This window comes from Rattus rattus, chromosome 13 (assembly GCF_011064425.1).
Source record: "Rattus rattus isolate New Zealand chromosome 13, Rrattus_CSIRO_v1, whole genome shotgun sequence".
Lineage (NCBI taxonomy): Eukaryota > Metazoa > Chordata > Mammalia > Rodentia > Muridae > Rattus > Rattus rattus.
The window spans coordinates 27315321-27329231 of NC_046166.1; the positions used below are offsets into that span (position 1 = coordinate 27315321).

The following is a 13911-nucleotide window of genomic DNA, read 5'->3' on the forward strand; positions in this document are numbered from 1 at the left end:
TTCCTCAGTGCCACAGATGGTTTGAGCATGAAATTTATCTTTCTTTATGTGCTTCCTTGCATAAGAATAATAGGTAAAATTATAACGATCATGGGAGTCTTTCATTATAAAACATGTTGTTAAGACACTTTGATGTTTTAGTCCCTTAATTTTGTAACCAAACGGTCTGTACAAGTTCAACAAGGTCGCTTAATTTAAGGTTACTAAAATGTGCAAGATGCTTTGCAAAGAAATCCTTTGTGGGCTAAGTATGTCTAGTCATTAATTTCACAGTCTGGGTTCAGTTTCCATGAGTAACACTGACACAGATCTTTTATCAAGCAAACATCTTCTAGCATAGCAAGAGCCTTGCTTAGCATCCAGCCCATACCTCACCCATCCCTCTGTCATCGCTGTCCTTCCCATGTCCTGCAGATGGTTCTGTGAGGGGAAGGAGCTGTACAACTGTCCTGACATTCAGATCCACTGCGAGGGCAGGGAGCTGCACACCTTGGTCATTGCCGAGGCCTTTGAGGACGACACAGGTCGCTACACGTGTCTGGCTACAAACCCCAGCGGCTCAGACAGCACATCTGCAGAGGTGTTCATTGAAGGTAAGGAGGGTGTGGAGGGGTGAAGTGTGGATGGTCTTTGGGTCGTCCTTTAGACATCCTTGCAAGCAGCACTATAGTCATGTGGGTTAAACCCTAGTTACTCTAAAAAACCACTACCACCACCAACAACAACAACAAAACCCTCTTGGAGTACATTGAATTCTTCCTTGAACAGTTCTGACAGTCAGGCATGCACCAACTGTGCCTAATGCCAATGCCGACACCCCTTTTTATCTCCACCACATTCACTTGAACTAATTTACAATGTAAAGCACCCAATTCAGTGCCCCCCAAAGTAAATGAAGTATGGAAAAGTACTTAAAACACGGTATCATCCAAAGTTAGAAAAGGTTTAGGAAGTCCCTCATGGGAATTCGAAGTGAGGAGTACTTTGAAATGTTTTCATTTTTACTAAGTGCGAGCATCGTGCTTGTGTTTGGTTTTGGTTTTGTCATTGTTGAGACGCCCTTACTTCCACTAATTAACCATAACCTTGAATGAATTGGTGGGGATGACTTAAGAAACCAGTGCCGTAGGAGCAGTTTGAGAGAATGGAAGCTTCTGTTGGTTAATCACTAATCATTTTTAACATGATCACACCTTGTGACCTTTGAGAATGAAAGTATTTCTGTGTCAGAACCAGTACTTTTAAATAATCAGAAGGGCTTTAGACACACTTCTCAGATCACCTTTAAATCTACAACTTAATGACTATCCTGTAAATCAGTTGCTTCTTCAATAGTTAAACTTTTGGACAATCATGGAAATACTTGAGGCCTCTGCTAGGTGGATCTTCAGGTTTCAGCTATGTAGTCTAATTACATTATATCATGTCACTAGGAAAGCCAAAGGATATAAGATCCAAACTCTCGTCAACAGCTGTCAAAAACAGTTTTTAAAATAACAAGTACTGTTGACTAGAAACTGGTACCTTTGCTTTTGAAAGGACTGTCTACTTTGTGTAAGTATTTCCAGGGACCTCAAGCTACCTTCTCCTCTTAGGGAAAGGAAACAGTTCCTGGCTAATACCTATTGCCCATATGGCGCTTGCAACACAGAGGCATGCAGATAAATGTCACTCTTAGTCCTTTGAGGCATTTCTCTGATTTCCATTTTGCAAATGAGAAGCAGACCCAGACAGATTGAGAGGGACTCCCCCAAGTTAAAGCCCATGTTCTGAGGCAGGACATCACAATGATGACTGTTTTAAAGTGCTCCATAAATGAAAAGTTGATGGCAAAAGACTTCTGGTGCCAAATGAGTTCTTACTAAGTGTCAATAATGGGCAGGCTCCATGGTGACTCTCATGTGGTGTTGTAGAACACAGTGGAGGGGACTGAAGGGAACCTGCTTGCACAATATGATCTCACGCCTGATCATTCAGAACGTTTTAAAATAAAATGCCTTGTTGGCTTGAGGCTTGGTAGAAATAAGCTGGATTTTTCTTTCCCAATGCATAGTTTTCCCATGATGCTCAGTAAGATCAGCTCCTGCTCATAAGTTTTGTGAGTATAGATAGTGTGCAACCTTATATAGATGGAAGGAAGGGCAAAGGAGCTAGGCAAAGCAGCATAAGGAGCCAATAAGGTTCATCTTCCCAAGAATAACATAAATTATTATAGAAATCAGGTAACCTTCACCTTCTGTGTTTTTTTTTAAATTGGACATTTTTTATTTACACTTCAAATGTTATTCCCAGTTTTACAGCTGTAAGCCCCCTATCCCCTCCCCCTCCCCCTTCTTCTATAAGGGTGTTCCCCCTCCCTAACCACCCCCCTTTCCCGTCTCCCTGCCCTGACATTCCCCTACACTGGGCAGTCCAGCCTTGACAGGATCAAGGGCTTCTCTTCCCATTGGTGCCCAACAAGGACATCCTCCGCTACATAGGCAGCTGGAGTCATGGGTCTGTCCATGTGTACTCTTTGGATGGTGGTTTAGTTCCTGGGAGCTCTGGTTGGTTGGCATTGTTGTTCTTATGGGGTTGCAAGTTTCTTCAGCTCCTTCAATCCATTCTCTAACTCCTCCAATGGGGAACCCATTCTCAGTTCAATAGTTGGCTGCTAACATTCGCCTCTGTATTTGTCATGCTCTGGCTGAGCCTCTCAGGAGACAGCAATATCAGGCTCCTGTCAGCATATACTTCTTAGCTTCATCAATATTGTCTAGGTTTGGTGGCTGTATATATATGGGCTGGATCCCCAGGTGGGGCAGGCTCTGACGGCCATTCCTTCAGTCTCTGCTCCAAATTTTGTTTCCATATACCCTCCTATGAATATTTTTGTTCCCTCTTTTAAGAAGGACTGAAGCATCTGAACTTTAGTTGTCCTTCTTGAGCTTCATGTGGTCTGTGGATTGTATCTTGGGTAATTCAAGCTTTTGAGCTAATATCCACTTATCAGTGAGTGCATACCATGTGTGTGTTTTCTGTGATTGGGTTACCTCACTCAGGATAATATTTTCTAGTTCCATTCATTTGCCTATGAATTTCATGAAGTCATTGTTTTTGATAGCTGAGTAGTACTCCATTGTATAGATGTATCACATTTTCTGTATCCATTCCTCTGTTGAAAGGCATCTGGGTTCTTTCTAGCTTCTGGCTATTATAAATAAGGCTGCTATGAACATAATGGAGTATGTGTCTTTGTTGTATGTTGGAGTAACATTTGAGTATATGCACAGGAGTTGTATAGCTGGGTCCTCAGGTAGTACAGTATCTAAGTTTCTGAGGAACCTCCACACTGATTTCCAGAATGGTTGTACTAGCTTGCAATCCCACCAACATTGGAAGAGTGTTCCTCTTTATCCACATCCTTACCTGTATCTGTTGTTACCTGAGTTTTTGATCTTAGCCATTTTCACTGGTGACAGGTAGAATCTCAGGGTTGTTTTGATTTGCATTTCCCTGATGATTAACAATAACATCTCTTTAGGTACTTCTCAGCCATTTGATATTCCTCAGCTGAGAAGTCTTTGTTTAGCTCTGGACCCCATTTTTAGTAGGGTTATTTGACTTTTTGAAATCTAACTTCTTGGGTTTTTAGTATATATTGGATAGTAACCCTCTATCAGATGTAGGATTGGTAAAGATCTTTTCCCAATCTGTTGGTTACCATGTTGTCTTAATTACAGTGTCCTTTGCCTTTCAGAAGCTTTGAAATTTTATGAGGTCCCATTTGTTGATTCTGAATCTTAGGACATAAGACATTGGTGTTCTGTTCCGGAAATTTTCCCCTATGCCCATGTGTTTGAGGCTCTTTCCCACCTTCTCTTCTATTAGTTTCAGTGTATCTTGCTTTATGTGGAGGTCTTTGTTCCACTTGGACTTGAGCTTTGTACAAGGCAATAAGAATGGATCAATTTGCTTTCTTCTACATACTGCCCACCAGTGGAACCAGCATCATTTGTTGACAATGCTGACTTTTTTCCACTGGATGGTTTTAGCTTCTTTGTCAAAGACCAAGTGACGATAGGTGTGGAGATTCATTTCTGGGTCTTCAATTCTATTCCATTGATCTACCTGCCTATCTCTGTACTAATACTATACAATTTTTTATCACTATTGTTCTATAATACAGCTTGATTTCAGGGATCGCAATTCCCCTAGAAGTTCTTTTATTGTTCAGTATAGTTTTTGCTATCCTGGGTTTTTTGTTATTCCAAATGAATTTGCAAATTGCTCTTTCTAACTCTATGAACTCTATGAAGAATTGAGTTGGAATTTTGACAGAGATTGCTTTTGGCAAAATGGTTATTTTTCCTATATTAACTCTGCCAATCCATGAGCATGGGAACACTGACCTTGTTAAATATGGATAAATATTTAAGTTTTTATGAATGAGAGTCAAGCTCAGGTCCATTCTTAGTCTCACTGTGAGTTCAAGTAAGAAATGTTTGCGTGCACTAACTCCAGCTCTGGTTAGATTCAGGCCTTGCTCAAACACATTGCTAATTCTGCATTAGCAAGGAGTTACTAGAGGGCTACCAGAAGCAAAGAGGTGGTAAGGTTTTAAATATCAACAACAACAACAAAACAAAAAAACCTTTTCTAAATGTCTCAAAACCTATTATTAGTTGGAAATTATCTAAACTCCATTGTTTGGGCCCTTGAGACAGCACAGTGGATAGGGCCACTTGCTGCCAAGCCTGACAACTTGAGTTTGGGACCCATATAGTAGAAGAGAAGGGACTCCCAAGAGTTGTCCCCTGGCCTCCATACTGAGTATGCACACCACACACAATAGTAATAATGATATTAATAACATAATGATAGGAAAAATGATGGCTGGGTATTCTCTACCCTGTGTGTGTGTGTGTGTGTGTGTGTGTGTGTGTGTGTTCACCTAGTCAAAGATTCAAATCCAGGTAAGTCTGCCACATCTTTGCTACCCCAGAAAAAGAGGAAGTTCTTCCTATCCTGGGGTTGCTATCCTTGTCTTCCTTGTTCTGGTTTCATAGCATTTTTCAGGACACAGTAAAGCTTTATTTTTCACCATCCTCACATGTACTGGTCTTAACACAAATCTCACATTAGCGAATGCAATGCTATTCTAGAGCTCATAGTCCAGAAGGAAAGGCTCAGAAAATACTTAAAAATCAAGAACCTGGCAAGTCTATGAAGGACATAAAGGCAATTGATGGGATGCATGTGTGGTAAGTCACCCTAAAACAGTGACATTTGATGTAAAACCAGCAGAGAAGAGAAGAAAATCTGAGGAGAGGGTGCTCCAGACAGAGCAACCACATGCAAAGGCCTAGATAGGAAAGCCCAGGAGCCCAGAAGGAACCAAAAGATTCCAAGGTACCTGGACCTCATCAGCCAGGAACTAGGGACTAAAGCAACTTAGAGGTAAAAGGGTTTGTTTTCATTCAGAATTCCAGGGTTTGGTCCATTATTTCAGGAAATTCAAGGTGGTGGGAACTTGAATCAGCAGGTCACATGATACTCATCGTCAAAACAGAGAGGACCAAATACTTGCAAGCTTTATATTGCTTAATTTGCTCTTTACATTTAGCCTAAGATACCTTGCCTAGAGAATAGTGCTGCCCTCAGTGGGCTGAGTCTTGTCATGTTCATTAGCATAATCAAGACAATCCACCACAAACATGCTCACAGATCAGCCTAATCAAACCAATCTCTCACTGCCTTCCAGATGATACATTGTATCAAGTTGACAGTTAAAACTTACCATTACCCAAGGAAAAGGAAGTGGCTTCAAGAAGGAGGGACTTGCTGGCAGTGTCCATTCTACTGAGAAGTCAGATGAGGTCAAGGAACAAACCACTGACTTTAGCCATGCTGGGAATTGTTGGTGATTTTTAGCAAGAGGGAGATCAGGGACAGGGTGTCATTCAATGAGGAAAGTTTGAAAACTGGGGAAGCAGTAGCAGATATTGGATTCAGGAAGTTTCTGATGAGCAAAAACATTGGCAGTGTCTGGAAAAGAATATGAGGTCATAAAGGATAGTTTGTTTTCAGGCAGGAATTACTGGAATATGTTTATATGCAGATGAAAAGACATGATAAGGGAGAAAATTAGATTGAGCAGAAGAGGGGAAGGATTAAGATGCAAAGTCTTGAAGGGAGCAGAAGAACATGGCTCATGTAGGGATAGGATGGGGAACAGAAGCGCCCTCCTAGGATACCTAGTAAAAGAGTAGTCTCAAGAATATGTACATAGAAAAATAAACAACATGTGAAATAAATCCATCCCAATTTTCTACCACTCCTTCCATTTACCATTGTAAAATTAATTACAGGGATTGGTATAGCTTCAAGAACTCTGAAAAGGATAGTAGAGTAGTGGCTTTGAAATGTGGAGTGAGCAAAGCTAGATTGAACTAGACCTTGTGGGCCTGAAGGATGTGGATCTGGAGGAGAGGGCAGGAAGTCATCATCAGAAGATGGTGAGGTTGGACAGGAATGCAGAAGAGAGATTCAAGGAGGCAGGTTCTGCTTGACATTAGTTTGTATTTTACAATGCTAAGTAGTGAGATTTGGAAGGATGTCATGATGTTGCATGGGCAAATGTTCCTTCCATACCCATGAGATCAAGCCCCAAATGCCAGACCACCACAGTGCACCAATGTCTTATATCCAATGGTCATCCAAGCACATATGCCTTCTGCTAGATTTGAAAATTTATGTAGAGAACCTAAGAATATTTAGGCTGTTTTTCATATTATATATTTTAAAATAATTTTCCTAATATTTTGATAGATTGCTAAGGGATTGCTTTATAACCTTATCTCTGTGCTTTGAAATCAGATCGTTGTCAGTATCTATGGAGTTGATCTTAGAGTGTGCTGGCTATTCTAAAGATCATAAATGTTGCTGTAAAATTATAAAAAATGACACTTGTCCTGGTTCCTGCAAGTTTTCACTCCTGAGGATCCGCATGCTCTAGCTGTTTCTCTGTTACCGCTTTCACACACTGTCCCCTTGGCAGTTGTTATCATGCCTAAGACTCACATAGCATTCCTCAGGCCATGCTAGCATGGCCCCACACCATGCTAGCCCCAAGCATTTTATAGACTAGCATGGCTTCCTATCACAGACTCTGTTCACACTCCCAACACCCAGCGAAGTCATGTCTCAGAAAACTAGAACCCAACAACCAGATTTATGTGTTAAATGTTCAATGTACAATACTGTCAATCCCCACCCCACACCAACACAGCACCAAGAACCGGGCGTAAACCTGCGGGATTAAAAAAATACACACACACGGGTTATTCATGTTAAGAAAGAAAAGCCAATTCTGTAGTCTTTTTTTTTTTAACCAAATATATACCCCAAGTTGACCAGGTGGAAAAATCTGGGAAGCACAGTGGGAAACCCCAGCTTAAGGCTTCAGTAACAAAAGACCGAATACATGCCCTCAATTTACTAGGGAGAAATCCAGGAAGACCAGCCTAAATCCCAAGAGCAAAAGACTAGGAAAAAACAAAAGGCAGGAATGAACTGACCATCACCCAGATGTGTTGTTACCAGGCCAGGCTGTTCCTTTGTTAGGAACAAAAGGCTTCCACATGCATCAGCAGGGCTCAGCAGGGGTCAAACCCTGCAAGGGACCCAGAAGGGTCTGACAAGGGGGTAAAACACTGCAGGGGACCCAGGAAGCTGTGACAAGTCCCCCTATTTTTTTTTTATTAAGCAAGTCCTCCTATAGTAATCTTTAAGCAGCGCCTGTCTTAGGACACTTTGGGTTATCAGACCTCTTTCCCGTCTCTGGAAAATTCTGCCCTTCTCAGAATTTCTTGTCTTAGGTGAGGCCTGGTCCCAAAGAGTTGCCCATCCTTGGCTAACTGCTTCTGGTGAAGGCTGAGCCCAATTTGGGCAGAGGGTTTGTCTCCTACCAAGGAGAACAACACCTGCTTAGTTGTTGCCCAGGACTGGGAGTGCTGTTTGCACATGTGAAGAGAAGCACAAGGCCGACTACTGCGGCACCCTAAGGCCAGAACATGAAGGGCCATAACACTGAGGGCCATTGTCAAGCTGTTCCTGTATGTAAATTTTAGAATTCCCAACCATCAGCAACTACTCCAGAAAGTTTACTCACTGTGCTTGCCTAACAATAGATTGGGGGAGGGCAATCCCAGACACTGTAGACACCGTGACTGTAGCAGCAGTGGCTGCTACAATAGCAGCAAAGATGCCAAAGTCTTTCCCAAGGCAGTTCAGGAATTGGCCATCCTTTTCCGGAACAACTGGCAGGCAATGGAACCATGCCTGAGATCTGCATAACCAGGGCAGAGTTCCCCGGTCTCCAGCAGCTTCACACAGATGGCATTCCTGTGAAGCCACAGACTGCAAAATGGCAACACCAGTCATGGCGACAACAGCCACCAGGGGAATGAGCAGGGGCAGGGGTAATGGCTGGAGTCCAGTCTTCTCCAGCAAGCAGCAGTGCACAGAGGGTCAGAGCTCAGGCCATGGTAGGATGGGACACACAGCGGCGGTAATAATGACTGCAGGAACACCAAAATCTCTGTGATGACAAAAGATGAGGGGAAATCCTCCATCTTCTTCCAAGGGCACAGGAATGACTCTAGGAACCTGAACCACGAGAACTGAATATTCATGCTCCCAGGATCAGCATGTCTCACCAGCCACTCTGGCAGCTGGCACACTCCTGCAGCATCCTGTAGGAAAAACATAAACATGCCCTCTTTCCCATATACCTGAACAGGATCATGCCATATGCCAATATGTGGATCTTTCTATTTCACCTAGGCAGAAGTATGCCTAGTTGTAGGATGCCATAAACACTCAGAGAGTTCCTTGGCATCCAAATTTTAAAATTGAAATAAAAAGAGCATTATTTAAATAATTGTATAGCATGCAGGGTATAACTCCCCCTTTTTATTTAAGATGTTGTTAAGATATTATTTATTAAGATAAGTCCTCAAAGATTAATACTATTATGTGATATAGGAAGAAATTGAGGACATTGAGGACTTGTATTTATAATTGATTTGTACACCAAATTATTTTCTCCAGAATTATTGTTTTGATGATATAAAGAATGAGATTGTTTGACTAATTGTTCTTATGTAAGGCCTATAATCTGTCTGGTATCATTGCCCTCCCTTGCTAAGGGGTCTAGGCAATTCAGTTTGAGTTCTTAAATGGCCTATAAAGGAACAGTACTTAGTATTCTTAACCATTAAACCATCTCTCTAGCCCCTCACAAGCTTTATTTACCTAAGCATAAGCATTAATTAGGAAGGAATCAGATAAAGAACTGAAGATTCAGGGCTCGAGACCTTTATAAATCCAACAATGCCAAGCAACCAGAGCTTGAGGACTAAGCCACTGCAAAGACTATACATGGACTGACCCTGGACTCTGACCTCATGAGGTGCAATGAATATCCAGTAAGAGCACCAGTGGAAAAGCCCTGGGTCCTGCTAATACTGAACCCCAGTGAACTAGACTTTTTGGGGAGTTGCGGCAATGGGGAGGGTGGGGGAGGGAAACACCCATAAGGAAGGGAGGGAGGGATGTTTGCCGGAAACCAGGAAGGAATAACACTGAATTGTATATAAGAAAATTCAAGTTAATAAAAAAAAAAAAAAAAAAAAAAAATGCCAAATCTATAAATAGTGTCCAGATTCAGCCTTTTTTAAAATCCCTGAGCTGGCAGGGTGAGGCTGGGAGTTGAGAGTAAGCAAATGGAGTCTTCCTCTTTTCATGAGGATGTGCTATCAACTCCATTACCATTTTCAAAGAGCTAGGTATGAGTCTATGGTTTTGTTTAGTTGTCTGAGCCATAGCACTGAAAGGACAGTGAGTTGTCAGACATTCACACTGAAGTCATCACTCACTGATTTTATGTAGAAAACTTGTCTCCGATAAAGCATAAGTAATTGTAAAATTTGAGGGTTAGCACTACCTAAAAAAGGAAAATTTTTTAATCAATTGTAAACCACAAGCCACACATTGGCTATCAGTATTACAACCAATTGATAATATATCATTGCCCACCTAGACACACAAAGTCCTGTGCACATCCATCCCTTAAGAATATTCATAACAACCTGTAAATGTGCAGAGAGGAATCGTAACATCAGCCTCCATGTTCTCTCTGCTGCTTCCTCTCTTGCTCCAGTCTCCTCCTCTCTCCAAAACTTTCCTCCTGCCCATCCTGCCTTCTCGTCCAATGACAGGCCTCATTCTATCTTGTACCTGCCTTCACCTGCGTGATGACATCACCCTACACACAAAAATAGTATTTTCTTTTAAAAAAAAAATCTATTCACATGTACACACAAAAGATATAAAGCCATTCATAGCCTGACTGCCCTGTAATGCCCTCCGTGTGTATATATGTGTTGTTGGGAAATGAAGTTAAGGCTTCACACATGCTAAGCCTACACCACACCACCAAACCATAGACCAACCCAATAGTCACTTTTAGTTTGTTACCATTTCTTACCTCTCTCCTGCACATCCTTTACTTGAATAGTTTTTTTTTTTTTTGCAGTTGGTTTGTTTGTTTTTAATTTAAATTATTGTCTCCTAAGCATCTACCTATGTCGTAAACATTTCTGACCAACAGATAACCCACAGGGGCAGACTTGCAGAAGGAAGGGAGGAATTGCTATCAGGGGAGGGAAGGGAAGTTGCTGGCACTGTAAGGATTGGTCTGGCCCACCTGCCACAGCTGTTCTGACACCTGAGAAATAAGGTGACATTGACATTCCACAAGGACTGGGCAGGTGCAGAAAATGCCCCAGGGATACCAACACTTTTCCATTACCTTTCTCTGATGATCAACTGCAAAAAGGGAGAAAGAAAAGTTTTTTATTCATTTTGTTTGTTTGTCTATGTAGGGTCCAAACTCTCAGAATCTTCCAGGTACTAGTCAGGTGCTCTGCCTCTGTGTTGTAGCTACAGTCCAAGAAAGTGTGTGTGTGTGTGTGTGTGTGTGTGTGTGTGTGTGTGTGTGTCTGTATGTATGTATGTATGTATGTATGTATGTATGTATGTATGTCTTTGGTTTGTTTAAAACAAGAGTTCCTTTTGTAACACAGGCCAGCTTTGAACTCACAAGAATCTGCTTTTGCAAGGATTCAAGTCTGTATCACAATGCCTGACTCCTACAATAAATCCTGCTGTATGGTGTTGCTGTTGTTGTTGTTGTTATTGTTGCTGCTGCTGCTATTGTTGTTGCTATTGTTGTTGTTGCTGTTGCTGCGGCTGCTCAGACAGGGTCAGACTAGGCAAAGCTAGTCTGGAACTCAACTTCTTAAGTAGTCCAGATTCACCGTAAATTCAAGGCTATCCTCCTGCCCAAGTCTCTCCATTGCTTGAAATAGAAGTGTAAACCACACACCCAGCCAGACTTCCCCAGTAAGTAGTACCAGCAAGATGACTCAGCAGGTAAAGGCACTTGCCACAAAAGGCGGGCCGCATGAGTTCAATCCTTGCAACCTACATAAAAGAGTAGATGGAGAAACCTGACTCTATTGAGAGAGAGCCTGACCCACAGGTGTGCACTATGACATGTGTGCCCCCTCACACTAAGTTTCTTAAACAAAAAAAAAGGCTTTTAAAATACAAATCATAAGAGGAAAAAAATTTTTTTGACCTGCTAGAAATGTTTGGAGTCAAGTGAGCAAAGCTGTTCTCCCATATTTTTGACCTCTTTGAGACTGCCTGGGACCACATCCGTAGGACTTTGCTCTCCTTAAAATCGATTTTATGATTCCAATTAAGCTGTTATCTTAGAATAGTCCAGCCCATATTGATAACCGGTTTTCTTAGTAGTTCCTGAGACTTCCCCTGCTTAGCCCCTCCCACTTCATCACAGTGTAAGCTTCCTCCTCCTCTTTCTCAAGTCTGCTCCTACTGCTTCCGTGTTTTGCCTGTTTTTTCTATGTACCCCCTTAAGTACACTCGCCACTCCCAATGCCCTGCTAATAAACAGGCCTTTTTTGGCTCCAGCACTCCAGCTGCCCTGTGTGTCTAACTGGCCTCAGATGTTGCCTCTCCAGCGTGCTGCCTGTTTTCTGCTGCACACTCCACTCCCTGTCCCCAAATAAGTCTTGCAGTTGCCTAACTGCATGCTTCCAGCAGAGGCTAAAGGCCAACTCTGAGCGAGCTTGGAGCTAAGCACTCTGAGGAATCCAGGTTTGCCCAGCCTAGAAGGTCGTGGGGGAGGGGGAGGAGAGGATTCAGAAACAGAGTGCAGCCTGTCACCACCTGCAAAGTTACCTACAAATTTGGTTCTTCCATTTTCCTGCCTGTGAAGTGAACATCACTTACTTCTCGGTGAGGTTCTAATAGGTTATCATACTCCAAAGCTACCAGAAGCCAAGCTGACCGCTGAGGACATATTAACCATTCAGTTTGATAATCCTTTTTTTACTCTTCCCTCGATTCCTGGAGGACGGATAATTTTTCAGCAGAAATGACAGATGACATTCATGGTGTAAACAAGGAGTCCTCAGAAGCCAGAAAAGACAGCCAAGGATAATCTGAACAGGCAGGATAGCAAGAGTGTATCCTAGGAAAGAGAGTCACAGAACTGCAGCTACAAAGGAAGAAGCTGAGATGTGACAAGGGGCCTGCCCTCTCCCTCCCCTTCATCCTTTGTGAGACTTCCTTGCTCCCTACTTAGAACTCCAAGTTCACTCCATTCCTCTCTCTGCCCACACCCCTCTTCTGGTTTGATTTTTCCCTATTTTGCCATATAAGGTATAAAGTTCTCGCTCCTCTATCTGTGTGCTCCCAAGAATGGGACTCTACAAGGGTTTGTGTATATGTTGAATGTCTTTGGGACCACATCCCAGCTCCTTAAGCTGTGTCTGCCAATGAGTACATTCAATTCTGTGCATCAGGATCACGTGACTTGCAAATGCTGGAAGTCTGGTAAAGAAATCATGAAGTCTGTGGGATGTCAGATTTGAGGAGTTCCCTCTTCATTAAACTCAGACACCTTCTCATGCCTTCAGAGAAAAGGTGTGTGTTAGGAAAAAATTAACCTGACATAAGAGAAGGACGGCATGGGATGGGAAGAAATGGAAAGACGTGAGCCTTCTTGGTAATACAGGAGCCAGGTGAAGAACACCCACCCCGGAAGAAGAGGGATGAGACAAAGCAAACATTCCAGCCGAGTTACCTCAGCACGACTGTTTCCAAGGTCAACAAAAGACCTGAGAGACTTCACTGCAGTCCGGGCACAATCACATTCAGATGAAGAGTAAGGAAGCTGCTTCTGATTAATAGTGGTGAAGACATCAGCAGCCCACCCCATGTGCTCTCCCAGGGTTAAAGTTTAAAATCATGGGCATTTTTCCACAAAGATACTCACATTTGTCTCATAGTTTTCTAGCCATGTAAAAGATGACTGAGATGGCCAAAGAGATAAAAAGGGAAGCTAATAATAAATTGTAAGCACAGGGGTCCAAAAGAAGCTATTAATAGTACCTTTAAAAGACTTTTCTGAAGAAACTGCAATAAAAATTGATTCAACACTGAATCATCCTCAATTTCAAGTGTATTTGTAGCACAAATAAGACTTTGCAGGTTGCTATCTACAAACAAAGACCATTATACTCTTTGGGACTCTTGGACATGCGGCACTGCTCATGTCCTAACTGTCCCGTGATCTTTAATGTCTTCCAGGAGCCAGTTCAACGGACTCCGAGAGTGAAAACTCATCTTTTGGATCAAAAGTCGGAGCTATGCCACAGTGAGTTGCCACTGGGTCCTCTGATCTGGGTCCTCTGATGGCCCTTGTTACAAAGAGGGGTGACAGAACCACTGGGTTTTGAAGCCAGGCTGGGAATGGTCAAGCCGTGTCCATTAAAG

The 13911-nt window shown here is 42.4% G+C and overlaps 1 protein-coding gene across 1 annotated transcript in view; it reads left to right on the plus strand.

Moving 5' to 3' along the window:
- Nucleotides 1–418: 418 nt before the first annotated feature.
- Nucleotides 419–13911, plus strand: part of Palld (palladin, cytoskeletal associated protein) — a 217016-nt gene continuing 203523 nt past the window's right edge. The window contains exons 1-2 of the mRNA XM_032919335.1: nucleotides 419–593; nucleotides 13726–13792. Of these exons, the coding sequence (XP_032775226.1) occupies nucleotides 13785–13792 (8 nt within the window). The 5' untranslated portion in view covers nucleotides 419–593; nucleotides 13726–13784. The remainder of the gene's footprint in view (nucleotides 594–13725; nucleotides 13793–13911) is intronic.